General features: G+C 37.7%; 1 protein-coding gene across 1 annotated transcript in view; it reads right to left on the reverse strand.

Moving 5' to 3' along the window:
* Positions 1 to 8364: 8364 nt before the first annotated feature.
* Hibadh (3-hydroxyisobutyrate dehydrogenase) overlaps positions 8365 to 25333 on the reverse strand; it is a 105268-nt gene continuing 88299 nt past the window's right edge. Inside the window, exons 5-8 of the mRNA XM_047562469.1 lie at positions 19869 to 20002; positions 18251 to 18327; positions 11378 to 11534; positions 8365 to 9329 (exon numbers count right to left, since the gene is read on the reverse strand). Of these exons, the coding sequence (XP_047418425.1) occupies positions 9171 to 9329; positions 11378 to 11534; positions 18251 to 18327; positions 19869 to 20002 (527 nt within the window). The 3' untranslated portion in view covers positions 8365 to 9170. The remainder of the gene's footprint in view (positions 9330 to 11377; positions 11535 to 18250; positions 18328 to 19868; positions 20003 to 25333) is intronic.

Raw genomic sequence — 25333 nt, forward strand, 5'->3', positions numbered from 1 at the left:
CTAACACCATTTACAGCATCCTTCTTTCCTGGTCCTTTGGCCAGCAGTTTCCCTGTGGGGGGAATGCCAGAGTCCTTCCTCCCTGATCCTAACACTGAAATTAGAACCCTGTCCTTCACTCCCACCTTCCATTTCATTTTAGGAGGATGAAGCTGCCAAGAAAATTGCATCTTTTAAGATTTGTGGCGACACAGGTATACAAGCTTCCGGGTGTCACTGACCTATAAAAGGAGCTAGACTAAACTGCTATGAGTACAGTGCCATGCAGGGAACACCCAGCCTTGGAAGGGGCAGCTTTTAATGTCACTAGATGGTCCAGCCAGAAATTAAATGGCATGGCTAGGAAAGGCCATAATCAGGGATCAAGCCACTGTTCAAAGTCACATCAGTTTTTAATAGTTTTTTTTTTTTTTTTTTTTTTTTTTTGACACCCAAGCAAGCATAAATTTCACAAGGATAAAGACACATTTGTCAGAACCCTATGAACAGACCAATCCAAAACGAATTGGGCTGAAAGTCTCAAGCTGGACAACAGGGAAGCCAAACCTATCATAAATCTTCCCTTTAAGAGCCTCTTCCTGCTTATCACCTTCTAAGTGTCCTTGATGGCCCAGTTCTGCCATTGTAACTTAGGGAGAAAAAAAAAAAACCCAGATACTATGTATTAAATGCACATGAAAAGAAAGCATTCCTGCATACATTGACAGGCTCAGACAGTTAGTTCTAGAAGCTGGAGAAATAAAGACTTTCAGACTATAAAGTCTCAAACACAAAAAAGTTGAACTTGAAGACAGGATGACTCCTAGAATTCCCAAGAAGAAAAAGGACCTGAGCAGGAGCACAGCAGGCCCCTGAGCACAGAAGACAATGGGCATTTCTCCTGCATCTCTCACACGGTGGTTGCACGGAATGCACGGACACTGTCCTTCCCCTAAAAGCTGCCTTATCTTTCATTCAAGGTAGTAGTCTGCTCCTGACTCTCGTGTTTACCTGAACTGTTTGCAGCTCTTTGTTTAAAATATGGACCTGTCATCTCAGAGACAAAGAGTCAATTCTAGGCAAAAGTAAAAGCCAAATAAATGAGTTAGGAGTTAACTAGCAGAGCATACTTACATTAGCACAAATAAGCTATCAGGTCTCCCTGGCCATCTTGGCTCATTAAAGGAACAAAACTAAACCAAGCAAGGAGCATGAATCAAGTTTGGCACTTATAGAGAGCAGGCCTCAGGTCAGGGTTAAGGTCATTAAGAGGAGACAGACGGAGACAGACAAGAGATTAAAGCTACATTTGCTCTCAGGGTCTCTGGAATGGGAACTCTGAGGTGAAATTTTCTGGAAAAGGTCTCAAATAGTCTAAAATGACCAAAGAATACTTCACATTCTACCCATAATTGGAATGAAAATGAAGTTCAAGAGGCTCAGAACAAATGTAAAAGAATAGTGAACTTGATATCATCTGAACTCTGCTCACAGGGGCTAGAAAGCTCCATCTGGAAGTGGATTAACTCTTTCAGGGCACAAGGCTATCTCTTAATGAAGCTGGGAGGAGAAATTCACTTCCAAAAAACCCATTCATTTTCGCAAGGAAAATAAGTTACAATTATTGTCTAATTTCAAATGATTAAAGGGAAAATAGGGAAAGATTTTTAATTTTCTGATTTGACAACTTCAGTGAGAAGTTTTCTACTCTGAAATCCTGTTTAATATTGAAACAATATTTGCTCTAGCCTCCAGTAATCCAAACGCTAAAGTATTTTAGGCATTTATCATTTTTAATGACTATGGCAAATGCCAAATTTTGTCCTTTTGAAGATAAAATGCTATACTCAAAAAGTCATAGGATTTGCATATACAGCCAACACTGAGAAACACGCCCCAAACCTGCCCTTTGATTTTATGAGTCTGGCTGTGAGGACGGTTTCCATAGCCTCCCCCTCTGCCAATGTCATTATTTTATAGAGAGGCCTGCCAAAATGCAGCTCGCAGCTAAGCTTGTGTGTCAGGTTTATTCAAGTGGCTCATTCTAGATGAGCTCTCTTGCCATCTCTTTACCAGGCATGACGGACTATCATTAATAAAAATGTATTGATCTCTGAATCTATTCCTGGCTATAAAAAAAAAACCCTAATAAATGAGATGGCTATATGAGCAATAAATAATACCTAACAAGAGAGAGTCCAAAACCTGTCAGAAGAACATGCCTTCACATTTTCTTAAACCATTAACTAAAGGGAATCAGAATTTTAAAGTTAAAACAAACCTTAGAGATCAGTGCAATGCCCTCATTGTCAAGAGAAGGAAAGATGTCTACAATATCGTGCATCTCAGTGCTGCCCTGAAGTGAGAACTCAGGGCTCCAGTCCGCCAGCCCAGGGACAGATCTTGTAACCAAGACATTTAAAAAGCACTTTCTGCAGGCTGGTGGCAAGGTGCTTCTGCTTTACTGTATTTTCCTATTAACATTCTGAAAGCACCTAATTCTAGTCTGAATGAAGAAGTCTTCATTCCTTTTAGGTACTCTTGAATTATTAAATGATGAATACAATTAAATAGTAAAAGGTCATCTTCAATCTGTCTGTCGCCAACGAGAGACGATTCCATGCGTGCATGGCACAACGGACACGCTAGTTTACGGGTCTGACACCTTGCATGGAACGTTACAAATCCCTATGATGTCCTTAAGCTCCCTCTTCAATTGAACTGAAAGATGGCTAAAAACCCCACTCGGGCAGATGACTCCCCATTGGCTGGCCATTTGAGAATGCTCAAGGGTACAGTTACTGCAGCTACGGCTGGTAGTAACTCGGGATGTTTTCCTGAGCAGCAGCCGCCTTCTGACAGTAGCCCGGGGATAATTTATGCCCAAGGATAAAGTTGCCTCATTCTCTGTTCAGGTTTGCCTTTCTCCCCCTACGATGTGGACGGATCATACACATTTCTGATTGCTTAGAAAATAAGATCAAGATCTACTCAAGGAGAAGAGCCAAGGCAAAGGTCCAGTCCATTTGGTGTTCACTTAAATTTGGACTGTGCTATGACTGAGTCAGATTATAACGGTGCCAGATCAGTAGGACAGCAAACAGTCTTTCCAACACTGACCTGTTTACAATCTTCCTTGAGCAGGTCAAACCTGTGCTACTGTGAGATTCACCTTATGCAGTTTTGGAACTGTTGTGCTCAACACAGGAAATAGGTGCAGGCTTCACCTGCGTGCAAGTGGATGATTAAAGAACCTCCAGGTTAGACCGAGCTTGCTACCAAAAATGCCTACTTTCCTGTCCCCACAACTTTCTTCAGTTTTCACAGCATACACTAAAATTTTGATCAAAACAACTTTGTAAAAGATCCACGTTCTACAAGACTTTTGGGGCAGTTATGTGTAACAAACTGCATTCATTTGAGACTGAAACCCTAAGTAAAATAAACTCAAGTCTGCTAAGCAAGAATCTTTAAGTAAAAAAAGTTTATGCAGTTAGTAGTTCACCTAACATAAATATAATGCTATAACTTCTACCCATCTGCATATTCATTTACTGAACTCTTACTCAATGCCAGGTTCTGAATCAATGCGGGTATTCAAGGCTGATATGACACATTCTGTGCCCTCAAGTGCTCTCAGCCTGGTGGAAGACAGATGAGCAAAGCAGTAAATATAAGGTAACAGGGTAAGTCCTGCGATGTGAGAGATCAACAAGGAGATATGAAACAGGGGAAATGACTCAGCCTGCAGCAGCTGAGGAAAGCTGTTTAGAAGAAAGGTACCTGAGCCAGCCAGTCAATCGGGAGGAGAAGAGAAGGGCATCTCAGGGGAAGAAATGGCATGTGCAAAGGAACTGGGGTATGAGAAGCATGACAGGTTTGGGATATGGCAAGAACTATGGGCAAAGGTGCTGGTGGAGTAAAATACAAGCCAGAGCACAAAGAAACTTGAACACCATGCCTAGGAGTTCAGACTGCATTGCACACTAAAGAATTTTAAGTAGGGGAACTACTGGATTAGATTTCTGTCTTAGAAGGACCTCTCTTGAGGCAGTGTGAGGGATGAATTGGGAAAGGCCAAGAAGCAGCTGTGAATCTATAGACAGAAAGATTATTGGTTGTCCATGACTGGAGCGGAGGAGGAGGAAGAATAGGGAGCGACTGCAGATGGACCCAAGGGATTTCAGAGGGTGGATGAAAATATTCTAAAACTGGATTGGGGTGATGGTTGCATAACTCTAAACTTCCTAAAAGCCAAATTGTATCAAAGGAGAACCTTCTATTGTATAAAGATAATAACTCAAAATTAATATAATTTGAGATAATAACTCAAAAAGATAATAACTCAAAAATAAAGCTATTTTTAAAAAGAGCAGTTACAAAGATACTGAAGTAGCCTACATAAGTAAAAGTGAGGGGGCCTGCAATAGACACTAGAGATTTAGAATTAGCTGTGCAGAGTGGAGAGGGGATGAAGGAGAGGGAGGATTTGGAGATTGTTCCTGAGAATCTGGATGAACAGGAACCAGGATTAGAAGCAGGTCTGCTGGTAAAGCTGGGGACCAAAAGGCTTTAATATGCAGGTTTGGGGGGTCAATGCAGAACCTTAGAAAAGGGTTTCTTGAATTCCCCATTTTTGACCTTTTGGACAGGATAATTCTGGTTGTGGGTGTTGTTCTGGACTATGGGATGTTCAGCAGCTTCCTTGGTCCCATCCACCAAATTTCAATAGAGTGTGACCATAAAAATGTCTCCAGACATTGCCATATGTCTCGGGGCAGGGGTGGGGGAATTGCCCCAGGAGAGAAAGATTTGTCAAGATACAGAACAAAACTTGTGATTTTCTTCCCTCAAATAATAAATAGGTATATACATTTTAAAATTGTACAATTCAGTGTTTTTAGAACATACTAATAAAGTATGACTATCACTAATTCCAAAATATTTTCATCACCCCCAAAAGAAACTCCATACCCATTATCAGTCACTCCCCAGACCCCTCCCTTCAGTCCCTGGGAATCACTCATCTACCACAAATCTCTATGAATTTGCCTTTTCTGACACTTCATGTAAGTAGAAACATAGAATATGTGGCCTTTTGTGTCCATCTTCTTCAGCTGCATGCTTTCAGGGTTCACCCATGTTGTAGCATGTATCAGCACTTTCTTTTTATGGTCAAATAATCTTCCATTGTGTGGCTAAACCACAGTTCATCTGATTGACTGTGGGGGGATATATGGGATTGTTTCCATTTTTCATGTTATGAATGATGCTTCTATGACCTTTTGTGTATATTTTTGTCTGTGGATATGTTTTCATTTTGTGGGGTACACAAGTAGGACAGAAGTACTGGATCAAGTGCCAACTCTAACATTTAACCACTTGAGAAACCACCAAATACTTTCCAAAATGGTGGCACCATCGTACATGCCCAGCAGCAACGTCTGAGGGTTCCAATTTCACCACATGGTCACCATCTTTAGCTCATATCCATTGTACTTTCAAGTTTCTAAGCAAGTACTTCCTGTTAGATTACATGGTGTATGACAACTTTATGGATGAGAAAATAAATGGTTAAAGGAGGGTGACTTGCACAAGGTCACACTTAGATGTCACTAAATTCCTTTCCAGGTGAATATTCATTGTTCTATGTTGAAAAGCTGTATAATTAATTACAATTCTATACTTCATCCAAGACATGTAATACGATTTTGCTGGTTTTTAATTTTCAGAGATTTACCCACACTTATACCCCTCCCCTCTCAACAACTTGAGATATCACATAGCAGATGTCCTCCTTCATATCATTGCTTTCTCCCTCTTTATGAGACCATTCCATTCCCACCAGTATAATCCTACAATATTTTCCATCTAAAAAACATATAATAAAACTTTCCTTGGCCCCTATTCCCTTTTGTACTTTTTAAAAAATTTATTTTTTTACGCAGTGCTGAGGATGGAACCCAGTGCCTCACGTGCTCAGCAAGTGCTCTGTCCCTGAGCTACACCCCAGTTCCCCTCACTCCCTTTGCATTGAACTCCTGAAGAGTTGTCTCTACACTTATTTCCAGTTCCTCTCCTCCCATCCTGTCCTTCACAATCACCTTCATTTCCTAGACTGTTCAAAAACTTACCAGTGACCTCAAATTTGCCAAGTCCAAATCATCAGTTTCCAGCCTTCATATTATTCTGATCAGTGGTTTTTCAAACAATCATTGCCTCCTTAAAACAGTTTTCATTTGGCTTCCAGGACACTGCTCCCTATTCCCAGCCCGTTTTCCTATTTTACTGGTCACCCCCTCAGTTGCATTTGCCTCTTCTACCTTATTTTCTCAATCATTAAAAGTTTGAATACCAGAGAGTTTGGTTCTTGGATCCTTAATTCTTCTCTCAGATGTCTATTGAACATCTCAACTAAACTCCTAAACCCTGTACAATCCTCCCCAAATCTTCCTCGCAGTAATGACAAGTCCTTTCTTCCTGTTTCTCAGCTGCTAACCTTGGTGTGTCATTCTTAACTCTTCCCTTTCTCCCTGGCCCCATCTGTTAATCAGAGGTTCTATCTTTCATGTTCAGAATCTGAGTACTTCTTTTTTTTCGTACCAGGGATGGAACCCAGGGGTGCTTTAGCACTGAAGCTATAACCCTGGTCCTTTCTATTTTTTATTTTGACACAGGGTCTTGCTAAGTTTTGCTGAGGGATGGCCTCAAAGCTGTGATCCTCCTGCCTCAGCCTTCTGAGTAGCTAGGATCACGGGCATGTGCCTGTGCACCTGACTTCTGATCACTTCTTGCTTCTCATTGTTGTAATATTCTGGTCCCAACTCTCTCTCATCTGGATCATTATAATCACCTAACTGGTCCCATTGTTTCCCTTTGTGCTCTTGTCGTCTATTCTTCATGCATCATCCAGTAGGATTCTTTTTAAAATGTTGTTTGCAAAACGTCTGCCATCATGCCTGTCCTTGTGTCCACATTCTCATGTGCTCACTTCCTATGCTGACTCTGGGCTTGGCTGTGTCACTTGCTTTAGCCAACAGGACAGTACAAATATGAAGCGAGCCAAGGGTTGAGAAGTGCTTGCTCACTGTGGCTTGTCTGCCACCATGTGAACAAACTCAGGCTGGCTTCCTGTGGGGCAAGTGACCATGTGGAGAGAAGTCCCAACCATTCTAGCTATCCCAGCAGAGTAAGACCCTCCAGCTCCAGATGAGCTGGCCTGCTCCAGAATAAGAAAGCAAACCTGGAGATCTTTAAAAAATAATGTGTTATTTTGAGTCACTAGATATTGGGGTGGTTTGTCACCCAGCAAAAGCTAACTGATACACTGCTCATCTCAATGTATCAGAATAAAAGCCAATATAGCCTACAAGGCTCTACACAACCAGACTCCCTCAACCTGCCTCACTTCACTCACAGGCCTCATGTTATTCCTTGTTATTCCAGCATTATCCTGCTTCTCAGTCTGCGTACTTTTTCCCTATGCCTGGAATATCCTTCAGATACCTGCATGGCTTGCTCTCTAGCTTCTTCCTTTTTTGTGGTGCTGGGGATAGACCCCAGGCCTCACACATGCTAGGCAAGCACTTAACTACTGAATTACCTCTCCAGTCCTTTTTATTTTTGATGGTGAGACAGGGACTTGCTAAGTTGCCAGGTTAGCTTTGAACTTGAGATCCTCCTGCCTCAGTCTCTCAAGAAGAGGTCAGAGGTGTGGGCCACCATGCCCAGCTCCCCAACTACTTCCTTATCTCTGCTCAAATGCCACCTTATCAAAAAGAACTTCTCTTACCACCCTAACAAATACCACTGGAACTGCCTATCCATGCCATTTATCCTGCTTTATTATTATTATTACTATTAATATTTGATCTTTATTATCACCTGACATGTAAACATTTACTTATTGTTTATTAGAGAATACACACACACACACACACACACACACACACATACAACCAGAATTTGTGGTCCATAGGAGCAGGAGCTCTGTCTTGTTCATCACTGTTTCCCTATCACTTATAATAGTGCCTGGAATTTTTTATCACCAGGAAAATAATGGAAGTAGTAGTACTTTTGGTGTCTAGGTCTATCACCTGGAATGTTTCTTGGGGCTGAGATGGGAAAAGTGGGGACTGTGCTCCATAATGGGGCATGTGTGTTACACTTAAGGTAAGCTGAATTCTTACAGCACCATGACATGGAAAACATTCAAACCAATGACAACCAAGGATTCGGGCAGAGCTGCAGGAGGCTGGCCCACTGCAGGCCAACTCTAAGATGTTTCCTTCCACCTCCCTTCCTTTTCATTCTTACCTTCCTTTCCCCATTAGACTGTAAAGTCAGTTTTTTTTTTTTTTTTAAGAAACAAAAACTCCAAGAAGATATTATCAGCATAGAAATTTATTTGAATTCAAAATAATATGGTTATATTTAGAATAATGTAATAATTATCTAAAGCAAATATCATCATTGGCTCTGAAACAGTCTAAAGATATCATTCTGTGAAGTCCAAAAATATGTAGTAAGAATGTATACAGAAGCAAAAAAATATAGAAATAAATCTGCTGAGTACTAGGAGTTGTAACAAGAGGGGTACACTGAGATACTGTAACAGAGTCTAAATTATAAAACATGCAGCAACAAGTCCTCTTGCTTTATCAACTCCCTGGAGAATAAACCAGTAACCTCAGGAATGCAAGAATACCAGCACTTGGTTAACAGGACAAACTTCCTGAGGGATATAGGTAGTAATTCACTATACTTCCTTTCTCTAACTCCTTTCCTCACTTCGATTTCTTTTCTTTTCTTTAAGATGGGTTTCATCCTATTAACAAAACATTTGGCAATATTTTATTTTTTTGCAAAGTAAATTTCCCATTCAAAGTATTCAACAATTTAGTAGAAGATACTCTAGGATCATACTTTTTAAAAAGATTAATTCAGTTAGTTAGCAGAGACCATCAGTGGCTGGCAGAAAAAAAAATTTTTTTTCCTGATAATAGGTTTGCTAAATAGACAAAAAGAATAAGTAGTTAAAAATGGGTGGTAAATCCTAGGGATTACTTAACACAGACAATCAAAAGAGACAGATGACCTTTGATTAAACCCATTTACTTGTGGAGTGAGCTAGGAGGTGGTGGCTCCAAGACAGTTTGGTTCCCAACAACGTCCATGGCCAAAGGGCATATTCAGAAGTTCTCTTCCTCTCGGAGAAACTGGAAAACAGCTGAGAAGTCTTTTGTGGAATAGCCCTTTGCACACATAATCCTGTAGATCTGATGAGCCAGACTGCCCAGAAGGATTGGGCTCTTTGTGCTGGTAGCAGAATCTTGTGCCAACCCCAGATCCTAAATCGAACAAGGGCAGGAGGGAATACATTAAGACTGGTGGTAAAGGCTGACTTTTAACTGCAGTCCTAATGTTTTGGTTTCAGAGAAGGAAAAACAGAGTCTAAAAATAATGATTCTTACTAACATTAAGTTTCCTACATACATATGCACACATATATATCCACACACATACATATAATATACACACACATATATATTTTCTTTTCTTTTTCTTCTTTTTTTCCCCTCATTTGGTAAGCTGGAATTGAGCCCAGGGCTTTGCATATACTGGGCAAGTGCTCTACCACTTAGCAATACCCCTAGTTCGTATATACTTTTACAAGTGCTTTCACAGAGTTGCAAAACTACTTAAAACAGAAACCTTGATTTCTGAGTGTCTCCTTCATTACCCTATCGTCTACAAGACCTGTTTATTTTTGGATAGGAGTTACTATAAAAGTAGGATTACATAAGGAAATGATTTTAAAATCTGTGGAAGTCTGTAAGGTTGCCATAAATTTTTTAAAAAAATCTAACATGAAGGGAAATAAAACGGAAAAATAGGAAACACAGTTTCAAATATTACTTCCTCCAATAAATAGTGAAAGTATACTGACAATGGACAAGAAGCTGGAATTCAATGATAAACACGACAGCCACAGCCCACCCAAATTCAGTCTACTGAGGAAGAAAGACAATTAAATAAGCATTTATATGATTTGGAGAAGTACCCACCATGGGAGGTGGGGAGGCACAGTGTGGGTGCTGGGTCAAGTCTTCCAGAGGAAGAGATGGCTGAGCAGAGATCTGAAGGATGAGTGGCATAAGCCAGGTAAAAGCATGGGGGGGTCAGGGAGGTGAGGGCAAGGAAGAATGTTTGGCAGTGGGAACAGCAAACAGGAAGGTTTGAGAGGTGAGAATGCAGAGGTGGAAATGAGTTCAGTATGGTTGAAGCAAAGAGAGGGGAGGGACAAAGTAAAAATGAGTCTGCTGAGGCATGCAGTCCAAATCACCAAGGGCCTTGTAAGAAAAGTTGTGGGGATGGACTTTAATCTGTAAGTTATCAGAAACTCTTAAAGGAACTTTATGGGAAAAGTGACACAATCAGGTTTACACATTTGAGAAATGGTGTAAAAAATGAATTGGAGAAGATGAGGTCAAAAAGCAAGGAGACCAGCTAAGGACACCTGTGATATCGCTAAATGAGTTCCAGTCAGGCTGGGGTTGTGGCTCAGTGGTAGAGCACTTGCCTAGCATGCATGAGGCCCTGGGTTTGATCCTCAGCACCACATAAAAATAAAATAAAGGTATTGTGTCCATATACAGCTAAAACAAAATATTTTTTTTAAAAAATGAGCTGCAGCCAAGATATGGCTAGAAGAAGAAAAGGGAAGTAGATAAATTCAAGGTATATTCAAGAAGTTCAATGGACAAATGTCACAAGACATGAGGAAGAGTAAGCCAAGTGTGATATCCAGGTGTGCCTGTTATTATTTTTGTAATCAGAAAGAAAAAAAATATCAATTGGTGGGTAATAAGCTTTATACAGAAATCTCAAAGTCTGCTAGTCTAAAAAGTATTTTCTACAGTTAAGATCACAAATGAACGGAGGCCCAAAACTTGCTTTGCAAATGACCTAATTAATTTACACAAAAATCCAAATATACTCTTAAAGCAGGAAGATATATTTAGAAATCATGGGAAAGATTCCCTGGCACTGTGTACGTGCAGTGTTAACTATTAGGAAAGTCACTGCTCCCACTCTAGGGAGTTGGTAAATTAGCATAAATTTATGATGAAGAACAAAATTGTACTAGCTCATGTTATAAACAAACCTAAGGACAAAAGAAAAATCCTTGCCCAGTCTTCTAAAAGCCTAGGAATAAAATGAACAAGATAAGGGATTTTAAAATATAAATTTTTACTCATTTCTATTGAGAAAATGAACCACTACTATAGTAATTTTGCATTCTAGGAGAGACATATTTTGTTAGAAGGAGGAAGAGAAATCAGACCACTAAGTAACCCCCATTACCCTCCTTGGTTAGCCTCTGCATTTACCATACCTTAGCCATGAGTGTTGTTCCAAATCCACCCTGATAGTTATTAGCCGAAGGAACTCCATCCATCACCCCTGGTACAGGATTATAAGTGTCACTTGACCAACACCGTCCTGAACTCATATTTAGGATTTTAGCCAATAGTTTTGGGTCAAGTCCTAACCTGTCAAAGGTCAAAGAAAAAAGTGTTACATGTCAAAATGCACAAGTCATGCATGACTTATTTACACATGAGGATGCTCCATCTTCTCTCTCCATTTATTATGTCTTTTAAAATCAAAGTAGATTAATATGAGAGTGAAGAATTTAATCTTGAATTACAGGATGTTAAAAGACACTGATTGAACATGATCATTTCTGAGCCAGGACATTTCACATTTAGAGAAAACCTGCACTACTCTACTATTGAGAGGAAATAATACGTAACTGCATAAAAATGTTGTTGGTTTGTCACACTCAGGGGTTTTCTAGTTTTTTGAATGTTACTGCTTTTATGTGTCACTTATGAACTTTAAACCAATATGAAAATCTAAATGCTACATTCTTTACACACAAATGATATATTTCAGAAATACTGACAGATAAATGATATAGCATGGGAGTCCGTGTGGATGCATTTATTTATGTGTTTATTCCTTTTGTGAGAATAAATGCAAGAGATGGGCCATGAGTAGTAAAATGAGCTTTGGAGAAGTTATCATTATAAGGAAGACATTTCTTGCTGCAAACTTTTCCTTATTTATTAAATCTTCATTAAACAATTTTGCTTATGAAGCAAGTCTACCCAGAGTTGTGACATATGCTATCTATTCAGAGACATGCATTATAGTTCTGGGTCAACTGCTGATAAGGTTACTGATCCTGATAAAACAAAGCTTGCCCAAGCGGAAACATCATTTGTTCTACCACTGGGAGGATGGCATAAGCGGCTGTTCAATGTGGACCCTAGAAAAAACAGCATCAAAATGTTTTATTACTTTGATTCTAGGGATCTTAACAGTTTGGGAAGCATAGTTTTGTCAAATATTACTGAATAAAGTTTCAAATAAAACTTTATACCCAGCAATTTATTGGTTTCTTTCATGCAAAGGGCTATTATAAAACAATTTTCATAAAAGCCTTCTGTGTTTTGTTAAAACCAATCTCTTTTAGAAAATAAAGGATTGAAAAGAAACACTTAAGTGTGAAACTGCATTTTGGCATGCTTAAGTTCTTGCTTATTCTGTGTTTGAAATATGTTTTCTCATTTCAAAATCTGAATACTGTGAACAGTAAAACATTTTTCTGATGCTAGAGCAAGGGCTAGAATCAACAGGATATATATGGAATATATAAAGTGGCTTTTAAGGGGTAGCAGTGGTTCATGGAATGCTGTGGCATGCCACATATCTGAATTCATACAGAGGTCCGTTAAAATGATGGGTTTTTACTAAGGAGTACAATAGATACAGAAGATTCCATCTAAATCAGCTACCGTACATTGTTCAATGGTAGACTACCAGAGAAAAACCCAACAGTTTCTTTAATTCTTTTATAAAGATCAAAGTTTGTTGAATATGTAATTTGCTATGGATGCTTTCTTTCCCCTTTTAAATAAAATTAGACTATCAGTATGATGTTGTGGCACTTGACTTAGGAAAAGATAAAGCCAATGTGCTTAAGGAATAACTGAAAGAAAAATCACAATTAACAACCACCTAATTTGATGTAACTGCAAATCTATTCTCTAAGCGCAAATGTTCAAGATGTTATGTCTGATGTGTTCCATAAAGACAGGGTGTTTTTAAAGACTTCACAAAACACTGCTTTTCCCACCCATTTGAAATATATTTTAGGGGCTTACTATCTTAGATTTTTTCTTTAAGATGATTCATCATTTAAAGCAGCAGAGTAACATTCTTCTTTATAATCTGCCAGATTACACTTGGCAGTATCTCCTAAGAATCTTTACTGCTAAGGAAACTTACACTCTGTAACACCCACCAAAATGGTGAGTAAAGCTTATTATCCTAACTTTGTGAAACCCTCCATTTTATTTGAACATTCAAGGAAAAATACTGGCGCTGATTTGTGGAAACCTGTTTTGTTGAACAGAGTACTATTTAGAAGCATCCTGAGGGGCACACACATAAAAAAATCAGGTGGCAGTTGTTCCAAGCTCACTTTTCAAACCTGAAGCTTCTCCTGCTGTGCAGATTCCCTTCAGGAAATGGCTACTCCCTCCCTGCTTTTCCTCCCCTGCCCCCCACTCTGCAGCAAAGTGTATCATTAAAAAGAGCAAGTGAGAAGTGTTTTGCATTTCATCTTTCCGAGGATTCTTTCCCTGGCACATACATAACTGACAGTTAGAATTAGACATGATATTAAAATCAGTTACTGAAGTCCTCTGTCTTCCACTGTGCCCAAGGCTTGTAATGGTCTGAAACCAGCTAGAATACACAGTAATTGTCATTCAGAGAGTCTATCCTAGAACGTCATGCTTCACTGGAGAAGACTGAGTTTCCATTTGAAATCAACAAATTAATCCAAGACAGGTATCTGAAAGGGCAAGTTTAATAGGAAGCAGCTACTGGGCTCTCAACCATGATAAAATGTTATTGCTGTTTCCCTGTAAATTGGCTGGGAACATATGATACTTTCTGCATAAGAGCCCCATTGCTGTTCAGGAGATATACAGCTCAAGCCATCAAAAGGATGACAGTCTGTCAGTCCCCATAATAACTTGCCACTGGATGTGGTTCGAGAGTACGTGTGTGCATGCATGTGGCTTTACAATTGCTGGAATGTTCTCTGATATAAACAGAGAATGAATTCATTGCTCTGATTGCATATATAATGCAACTCAAACGTCATGGTGTCAAATCTACTCACCTCTAAAACACAAGAATGTTAAATGAACTTTTGGGAGAAATAAAAAAATGATGCATAAACTGTAAAAACAAAAATTAAAGAGAATCCAAACCTTCTGCCTTCACTGTAATCAAGCTTTTAAGGATCAAAAAAGTTTGTTTTATTCTGTTTCTAAGCATTTTTACTATTTGGTTTTATGTAAGAACCACAACAACAATTTTTCACCAAACCGGGATGTTTGTATCACAGGAACAGATTTGGAAATGAAACATCTAAAACCATGTCAATTTTAATCAGTCATTCACTTATTCACCAAGGGTCATGTGCAGGAGATATGAATAGAGTCGAGGAGGCAATAAAGAAGTTAAGGGGAAGCTGTGCCTGCAGGTCAAGAGGGTGTGAGTTGAGACACATGCCCCGATAACTGTGACTGAGGTAGAAGTGCCATATCCTGTCCCCTCACTCCCCCACCTCTTCTCCTCATTCATTTAGTTGAGCCTTCATTGAGTGCCTGCTATCTGCCAGGAATGTTCTTAAGATACAGCCATGAGTAAACAGTCATTCCCTTTAATGGAGCTTACTTTCCAGATGGAAAGACAGGCAATAAATAAACAAAGAAACATATAATAACAGCTAGTGAGAGGTGTTAGGAAAAAATAAAACATTTTAAATGCCACCTCACCACAACCACGAACTACCATGCACTGAGCACCAACATTGTGCCAGTAACTGTTTTAAAAGATTTACATGAATTAACTCAATCTTCAGAACAACCCAGTAAATAGATACTATTGCCTCTAAATGAGAAAATTGAAGTCTGTAGCATAACTGAAATGCAGAACTAGAAGATACCCTCTAAACAGCTTGAGACTCACTGAGTGCCAGGTGGTTGGTGAATGGCCAATATGATGGCATTTTATCAGATTATTTAGTAATCTCTTCATATTTTTATTACAACTGTTTGTCATTTTTTCTATTTATTATACAAAGAGACTTCAGTCATCACATAAAAAAAGATAACTACTAAGGGCAGTAAAATAAAATATTAAAATAAAATTATGCTGTGGGAAAGTTCTCATCTTGAACAATTTTCAATTGTTCATCAGAATTGCAACTATTTCAAGCTTCTTTTGGTAGAAGACAAGAGGGTTGCTGGAGGGGCCTGGGACCTTACTGGCAATGCAAATAACATATCACACTAGCAATATTGAAGAAGAAATTAATTCTCAGTGGAGCAAAATAAAAACAAGACAACAAAACTCACATTAAAAATGCTGTTCCTAGGTGATGCATAAGAACAAGAAGGAGACTGTAATGCAAGCAGGAGACTCTCAGGGCCATAAAACTACTTCTGAGGGCTAACCAGGAACCCAATTAGAAAGTAGAAAGATCTAATAAAAAAGAATTTCAAAATATATTGTATACCAATATTTTTCACTCTTTACTTTTTTTACTACATTTTAAAAATTTCACTAACATCCATAAAGACTCACTGTAAAAGAACATAGAGGTCAATAAGAATTTTAAATGGTAAGATTTTATTCTTCTATTAAAAAAAGAAAGTGTTTCAGAAAAAACACTGACTTACAAGAATGAAATTAATCAGAAATGATCACTTCATAGGAATAGGTAACTCAATTTGTAAATGTTGACATTGATACTCTAAAAAAAATTCACTTCAAAGTGAACAGAATATAAATGTGGCTGAACCACTTTGATGCTATACTACTTTGTGGGAATTTACTACTTGGGAATTTATGCTTGCTGATGCCAATTTTCTCTTTCACCTTGCAAAGCTCAATAAATCGTGGCCACTGTCTATACTATACTAGAGAACAATCCTGTCATTTAAAACCATGTCTGTAAACCATGGAGAAAAGACAATAGCAGAAGCACTCACTTTTAGGGCTTTCAAACCACTGAGAATCTTTGTAAGATAGAGTGATAAAATCCTAATGTTATGAAAATAAGTAATTTATTAGTACTATCTGTAACACTAGAAACTTATAAATTATTTTAACAGTTAAATAAAATGAGTAAGTTTCTACCTTGTGTTCAGACTTTTAGTGTATATTTTGTGTGTGTGTGTGTGTGTGTGTGTGTGTGTATTGGAACATACGTAGAGTTTTAGAAAAAATAAGTATTTTAAAGTTTCATATTTCTAAATACTATTTGTGATAATGGATCAATGTCAAAAGTCAGGGAAACTCTATTTATTGCTTTTGTTCTTAAATTTCTCTATTTGGAACTATATTACTCTTCATTTTTTCCCTGAAAACACACACTACAGTAACCAATGGTTTTCATTTCATTATATACATTTTATTTAATTGATTTTCCTACTTTTCTTTCTTTGCTGGTATTTGGAGGAGAACATCCACAAGCACTTTCCTATACAAAACTTCATTTCAGAAGGGCAACTGGTCATCTAATCAGAGTTCCAATAGGAAAATTATTTAAGGAATGCCAGACGATGCACCACTGTGCCTAAGGAACACCCTGACCCAGTGATGCTGCAGGTACTGAATAAAAACTAAATGGCAAAGACAAGGGAGTACATCACAGTATAGTAGAACATAGGTCCATCTAGGCTTTTACTTTTTATGATATATCCACATATCTAGAAAAATGGAAATAAAATTATAAAGATGCATATGCCTACTAATCCCATTGTCAACACCAATTAATTTTATATGCAATTTGGTTTCCAGAAACTTACATTTTCCTCTTCTATGAAATTAGTCTAAAGAATGGACATGAATACAAGTTACTAGTAACCGGTTTTTAAATTATGATAAGTGACCCACAGCCTACAACTGGCCACAATACAGACATAACACTCTGAAGGACTCCCTATATACTACTAGTTTTTTTTTTATTAAGGCTTTATAAAGATATGCCTTACCATCTTATAGACATTCAATTTTAAAATGTAAATGGTACAGGATATTGATAAACCAATTAGCTCTGATGCAAAGCAAATTCCTCTTTTATCTCAATTACAACATGACAACTTAATAGGTCAAGATAGTTTAACATCTGAGACAAGGGCAATTCAATAAAACAACAGCATCTTGATATGGTAATTAAGAGGAAATGTGAATCCATTACCATGTTTTAAAAAATATCTCAAGCACTTTGGCTCTTTCTATTGCTTGTATCAAAAGCTGTGATATGAACCACTACTCTGCTTTGTGATATATTTGGTTAGCAGTTTGGTGGATGTGAGAAAGAAAGCATCTGAATAAAGCACCTTGCTTATTAAGCATTTTCTAAAGTAAGAAATGTATATTTATTATATTCACAAAATATAAAATATTCAAAAATTAATTAGGTGATTAATCATATGTAGCATTCATAACCTGAAAGATTAAAGGCTAAAATTAAGACATTAACCTTAAGCATTCTAAAAGATGAGCATTTGCAGTAAAAACAGAATTCCTGAATCACTCTAAATAAAGTATGAATGACATTTATTTTAAAGATAGATCCTAATGCCAACTAACCAAACTACAGGCAAGTTAAATATGAAAGTTACACATATGAATTGTAGCTTTATGAATGCAACTGAACCACCAAGAACTCTTAGTGCAGATTTTGGGACTATATTTAAAAGAGTTACATAAAACTAGTCACACAGTAGCATAAACTTGAATTCACTATACATTAAAGCCATGTTTCATACAGATTTTTCCTGACACTGCCAAAGAATGTTTAATTTTTATAGTAAAAGTGTTCCTTGCATTTAACATAATAGAAGAAATGGGATTTCCATATAAAAAAGGATAATATAACTTGAAATGCACAGTGCAATACATTTATGGCTATGGCAAGAGTATTCATGCTCTCCAGGGTCCTATTGCTTGTCCAATAAGCAAAGTCTATTAAAGTTCAATAATGAAGTACTTTCAAAATGTCCCTGGATCAACTCATTTATCTCTCACAAACATCATTTTTTTTAATACTAGAAAATCAAATAGGAAAGCCAATAAAAACTGTTAGTATATGAAAATGTACTACTCAACAAACCTGATTCCAAGATTCATAGCTTCAGCGGTTCCAATCATACTAATAGCTAACAGCATGTTGTTGCAGATCTTTGCAGCCTGAAAAAGAGTACATGTGAAATATCTCTATTTTCAAGTTAAAACTCACAGGAAGTTTTTCTTTGCCTAAGTTCATAGGCTTCTTTCTAAAAGAAGTAGCTTTCAACTGTTGATTCTCTTGAATGGGAAAGATAATGAGGTGCAGCATGCCTCTGGAGCCCAAAGTCTACCCCACGTCAGATGTGGGGATCTCTTCCACTAGGTCATAAATCCACAGTGGTGACCCAGGACTTACTATGGGCTCAGCACTATAGGGAATATCCGTCCACGTGGCATGACTGCTCTTTAAGTGATGGAACTTAGACCTAACTGGGAATGGGACTAATATGCTACATGAAAGGCAACAAATGAACAAACAAAAACAATGAAATGGCAAAGTATAAGATAGAGGTTACAAGGCAGAGATAGTAGAAGTTCAGAGAAATAAGATCACCCAAGGCAAGAGCACATAAGAGGTGGAAATCATCTCTCAGAAGCCCAAAGGAGGATATAAATAGATAAGAAAGAAAAGGGAAGAGATTAGGGTAAAAGGTAAATATATAAATAAAAGGGATTAAATGTATAAGAGCATTAGATGTTTCTGGATCAGTAAGAAAATTACTCATATGTATATATTTTAGGGAATGGTAAGAAATTTGATTGTTAAAACTGCCAAGAGTTGGTTAGGAGTTATGAAAGCTAGGGTCCAGAGTTAAGATTTGATGTTAGGAAATAGGAATCTATTCATAAAGTTTCAGAACAGAGAAGTACACATCATGATACAAGCACCTTGTTAGTCTTGGTTTTGATTATTGTGTTGCACAGAGTGATACATTTGGCATCTAGAGACCTATTAGGCCCTCTGAGCAGTAAACTAGGTATGAGATAATGAAAGAAAGATCGGACCAGGTCACATGTGGAATGGACAAGATGGTCAGCAATCAGTCACAGAAGCAAAACTCCACGGAGCTTAGAGAATGACAAAGAAGAGTACGGAAACAATAAATGTATCTGAGATAATACAGAAGTCTTGAGTAAGAGAAAGAGTACTGGTGCCTAAGATTAAAGGGACTGTGTGCATGTTAGGAGTGGGAAGGGTACAACTTGTTTGAATTCATAGTTCAGTGCTGTCAATCACCTCATATTTCTAAATGAAAATTATTTGTTTTTTAAGAAAAAGATTAAAGGGCATAGGTTACTTCTACCTGACTGTAGTATAAATGGAGCTATAGCAAATAATTACAAAATTAGATGAAGGACAACAGTCACTCAGACAACACAAACACCTAAACAAAAGCAGTTTTATGGATGAGTTCAGGGAAGACATGCCAAGATCACAATGATGGAACTTTTGATATTTTCTTTTAAAAAGTAAATTGGTTGGCATCTGCTTACACCCACCAAGAATGATGGGAAACTCTATTCCAAATTAATTTAAGAAAATCTGAGCAAAGAATCCACAGATTAAACAGAATGAAGAGAAATAAGAATGTGATCAGGAAATAGAAAACAACAGCCAATTTTGCATCATTATGTCAACGTCATTAATGTGACAATGTTACCTGCCCAGTTCCAACAGCTCCACAATACACCACATTGGAGCCCATGCAACCCAGCAACTCTTGGGCAGCAGCAAATTCTTCTTCGACTCCTCCTACCATAAATGTGAGATTCCCAGACCGAGCAGCTCCCACACCTGAATCATATGGGGGCAAAGAAATAGAAGCAAAAGGATATATTTCTTTAAATGTTCAAATAGTAAAAGGAAAGGAAATCCCAAAACCAAATGAAAACATCTGGCCTCCAAATTGTATATATGCCAGGCATGTCTAAGATACTCTTTTCTCCATAGGAATATTTCAGTAATCAAGTATCATGCAGGTTAATCGAAAACCAAAAGGAACACACAGATTTAGTCATATTCTCATTCTTGATTCATCTTAAATATTTTGGCACAATACACATGGGATTTTGAAAGGTGAATTTTATCCTAATTAATCTATTATTCTCCTAAGAAATCTATTCCATGACAGAATGTATACAAAACAGATTTGCCTGGGCCCTGACCAGTACAGCAGCAGCCAGGCAGTCAGAAGGATCTTATCCTAGTTTGGATTTGAGGTCTCTGGTTACTTACTCTCCAATACTATCCACAGATGAGAGCTACAAAAAGTGTACTTGCTCTTTGACCCATAAAGAAGAAGGCATTTCAAGTGGTAAGATTCTTTTTTTTTTAAGAGAAAGAAAGCTTGTTTACTTAGACTGATTATTCCTGTGTGTACTTTCCAGTATTATTTCTATTTTTCTTTCCCTTTCACTTTTATTTTATTTATTTATTTTTTTTGGTACCAGGGATGGAAACCTGGGGCACTCAACCACTGAGCCACATCCCCAACCCTTTTTATATTTTATTTAAGGACAGGGTCTTACTAAATTGCTGAGGTTGGCTTTGAACTCGCAATTCTCCTGTCTCAGCCTCCAGAGCCACTGGGATTACAGGCATGCGCCACCACACCCAGCCCTTCCTGCTGTATCTTTTGGGCAATTCATTCCTAGTAACATGAGCAGAAAAAGAAATTAACTTTAACTTTAGTTTAGCTACTTCTTAGTTGCTTTTAACAAAGGCTTAATGCATATTCATTGACTAAAATAACTGGAGAAACTTCTAATTTGGCACAAGAAACTTGGCGTAGGCTTGTCTAAAAAGGGCACAGAAAGCCTCACTCATTTTATTAACAATAAAGTAAAAGCAAGAGTATTATTACTGTTTTAATATTGAGAGAAATCTTAATTCATAATTTTCAGGTTAGATTTTGTTCAAATATAGGACTGTAATTTAATAGGCACAGTGCCACACACCTATAATCCCAGCAACTAGGGAGGTTGAAGCAGGAGGATCACAAGTTCAAGGCCAGCCTCAGGAACTTAGCAAGCTCCTATCACAAAAAAAAATTTAAAAAGGGCTAGGGATGTAGCTCAGTGGTAGAAGTGCCCCTGCATTCAATCTCTAATACTGGGGGGTGTGGGGGGGAGGTAAATGGAAAAGCTATCATATCATAATTTTTGGCTTTATAACTTATTTTACACATAGCTCGGAATAAAGAAACTGTATGGTATTAAGTATTGAACCTAGCCATTAGAATAAATAGTTATAAGTAAAGGCCTGCTTTCCAATTTAATTTATTCAATAAAATGAAGCTTTTACACATTAAAAAAAAAAAAAAAAAAAAAGCCCAGAGGCCCAGAGTTCCTTATTTAATTTAAATGTGAATATTTTGCTCTTGTCAACTTTAGTAGCTTTTTCTTTTGTAGTTCACACTATTTTTAACCAACTATTAAAAGCAAAAGAAGGTAGCATTGTTAGTCAATCAACCTTGGAGGAGAGAGTGCCCATGTTACAGAACCGGTAACACTTGCACATATAGTTAAATTACATTATTTCATGATATCTTCACATACACTTTGGAATGGATTAAGTACAAAAATCCAATTATAAAAATGCTTTCAATAAGCTGATCCATGTCATTTGAATATTTGATAATGCTGATGTTTAAGTGGCTGTCATTTTGCTTGTTTCTAACTTCCTTCACCAAGATGGTGAACCATTAATGTTTTACAACTATTTTGCTCAATTTCTTTAGCCATTTTTATTCAAACCACATAACCACTCTTTCTCCTAATCCTGTTGATCTGACCTAGAGAAATTAAGTAGACAATTTAAGTCAAAGCTTACAAACAAATCCAGCACTATCCATCATAGGTCAACAGCTTTGTATCTAGATTACAGACTGCTAAATAGCTTCAGAGAGTCATTTATTAAAGGAAAATTAATGCTGACAATGGTTCTCAGCTGGTTAATCTTTTGACAGGTGCACTTTCTCACTTGTTCAAACACATATTTCAAAAAGAAGAAATAAGTTATTTAAACAAGAGCAGACCACAAAAGAAAGAATAATTTATCTTTTAATTCTCAAGTCTCCAGTAGTTCCACTTTTTTCCTCTCAAAAAGGTGTTGTAATTATTTCTGATTTTATCATAACCTATATCCTAATGCAAGGGTCTGACTAAACTGGGTAATTTTAAAGTTTGGGCATTTCTTAGGACCAAATCTTATATTTCCAAACATATAATTTTATCCATACAATACTATCAAGCCTAGTCCCATTGCAAAGGCAAAACGAGGACCTAAGTTATCCTAAAAGAAGCCTGTTTTGAACTAAGGAAAGAATATCTAGGAAGCTGGAACTCAAAAACGGTGTAGACATTTTATGAATTTCAGAAGACATGGATTTTTATGTCTATCAGTAGTAAACAATAAATGTATTTTATTTTAAATGGTTATACCATTTTAATTCAAGTCTGTTTTCCAAAATAGGAAGACATGGATTGCATACTCAGCTGCTAGAATACTGAGAGAAGTATTTACAGGTCAAGGATACCTAATCCAAAAATGTAAACTCTGGAATGGTCCAAAATTTAAAACTTTTTGAGCACCAACATGACACCTCAAGTAGAAAACTCCATACCTGACCATATGTAACAGACTGCAGTTGAAACGCAGATGCACTAAAAATACTGTGTAAAATTACCTTCAGGCTATGTCTATAAGGGATATATGAAACAGAAATGAATTCCTTGTTTAGATTGGGTCCCAACCCAAGACATGCAATATATTACAAAATCTGAAAAAAATCCAAAATCTAAAACACTTCTGGGCCCAGCAGATGAGGGATACTCAACCTGTATTTTACTTATATATTTTAATAGTTATATACACAAAACCAAAATATACTCTGTGCTTAATTTTACTATGGCATTTATCACACTTTATTAAAATCTTTCATATTGTCATCTGAGTCCTCCTATGAGGTCACCATTGGGGTCCGGTTCATGTCAGCATCCCCATTATCAATCACAGTACATGATATATTTAATAGATAACTAGAAAACAGAAGAATAAGCACAGTAGAAAAAGAGTAAAGGATATGGAGATATAATATCTGGGTTTGGGGATGTATCATCTGTTGGATGTGTGATAATAAACAAGATTACTTAATTTTTGAGTCTCAGAGTATAAAATTGGAAAAGCATTAATAACTTCTTCATGGAGTATGAGTATGTGAACATATGTAGTAAAATAAAAGTGCCATTTAAATATAAGGGCTTACTATATTATAACGTGGGCCTATAAAGTGGGTGTTTAATTACTATTTGATTATCTAAGCCATGGTCTTCTCTGGGATAATTTTAGCCTTGTTTGCTAAATATTAGCTGATTTACCCCACACCCATAAACAAGAGAAGCAGGCCAGCTCAAGTTAAGAAGTATTATAGAGCAGTCCATAGTAACACTGCAACATTATGAATAGCTCTTGCAAAATCTCTCAATGGCAACACAGTATGAAAAGGGATGAGGAACCTGCATTTGCTTCATCCATTCAACAAAATGAACTGAGTGAATAGTAAGTATCAGGTCCTGTGATTAGTTATAGGGTTGTTTTAGTCAGCTTTTCCCTACTGTGATTAAATAATCTGACCAGCACAATTATAGAGGAGGAAAGGTTTTTTTGAGGTCTCACAGTTTCAGAGATCTAATCCATAAAAGGTCAGGTCCATTCCTCGGGATTTGAGGTGGGGCTGAACATCATGGCGGAAGAATGTGGCAGAGGGAAACAACTCACATCATCAGGAAGGAGGGAGGGAGGAAGCGGGGAGGGGGAGAGACCTCCACTCTCCAGATACAAAATATATACCCCCAAACCATGCCCCAATTACAATTTCTTCCAGTCACACCCTACCACTTCAATTAATCCCATCTGGGATTAATTCACTGATAAGGTTAAGACTCTTACAACCCAGTCATTTCTCCTCTGAACCTTTCTGCATTGTCTCACATGTGAGCTTTTGGCGGACAACTCACATCCAAATCATAACAAGGGTCAAGGTTGAATGACCTTTCTCCCTGTCCTAAGAAGATCTAAACCTGTGATCTGCCCACTTCTCTTTGTGTCCATCACTTCCACCCTAGTTGAACAACTGCCACCTCTCGGGTGGACTACTGCAATAATCTCCTAGTTGATCTCCTTTCTGCTCTTGCCTTCACAGTCTGTTCTCCATATAGCAGCCAGAATAATCCTCCTAAAATATAAACCTAGTTCGTGTTTCCTGTCTACTCTCAACCTTCCAAAGGCTTCCCATCACTTCCAATATAAATCCAAAGTTCCACAAAACCCCAAGAGGCCCTTCAACGTGGCCCTTGGCTACTTCTCCTATCTTATTTCATACCATTCTTTTTTCATCGTTTGCTGCTTTCCAGCTACTTTGGCTTCCTACCAGTTCCTGAAACAGGTCAAGCATGTTCCCCTACCACAGCCTTACATTTGCTCTTCCTTTTACCTGGAATGTTCTTCATCCAGTTATTCATGACTTATATCCTTCATTTCATTCACATCTCTGCTCAAAATCACTTATTCAGAGAGGCTTTCCCTGATTGCTTGTTCTAACAATCCAAAAGAGTACCTTATAACTCTTGATCTCCTTTACCTGCCTTAATTTTGTTCACAGTACTTAACTACCACGTGTTTATTTTAAGACCTCTATTTCAGTTTGTCTTCTCCATATGAACATTTGCTCCATCAGGGCAGTGACAGCTGGCTCCCTGACTCCATAGCCACAGTCTGGAACATAGGAGATGCTCAGTTAATTGACTATTGTTTCAAAGAGAAAGAAATACTATGGTTTGAGTGTGTCCCCCCAAAAGGCACATGTTGGAAACAGTGCTGAATGGGAATGGGCTTCTTAAAAATGGACAAGTTTGGACCTCTCCGGCACACTCTCACATTCACACACACTCTCTTGTCCTATCTTTGCCCTTCTGTCACATAATGATACTGCAAGGCCCTTGCCAGATGCTAGCCCCTTGATCTTGAACTTCCCTACTCCCAGAACTGTAAAAAATAAATTTGTTTTTCATAAATTATCCAGTCTCAGGTATTCTGTTATAGCAGCATGAAAGGGACCAAGGCAGT

This window comes from Sciurus carolinensis, chromosome 8 (genome assembly GCF_902686445.1).
Source record: "Sciurus carolinensis chromosome 8, mSciCar1.2, whole genome shotgun sequence".
Taxonomy (NCBI): domain Eukaryota; kingdom Metazoa; phylum Chordata; class Mammalia; order Rodentia; family Sciuridae; genus Sciurus; species Sciurus carolinensis.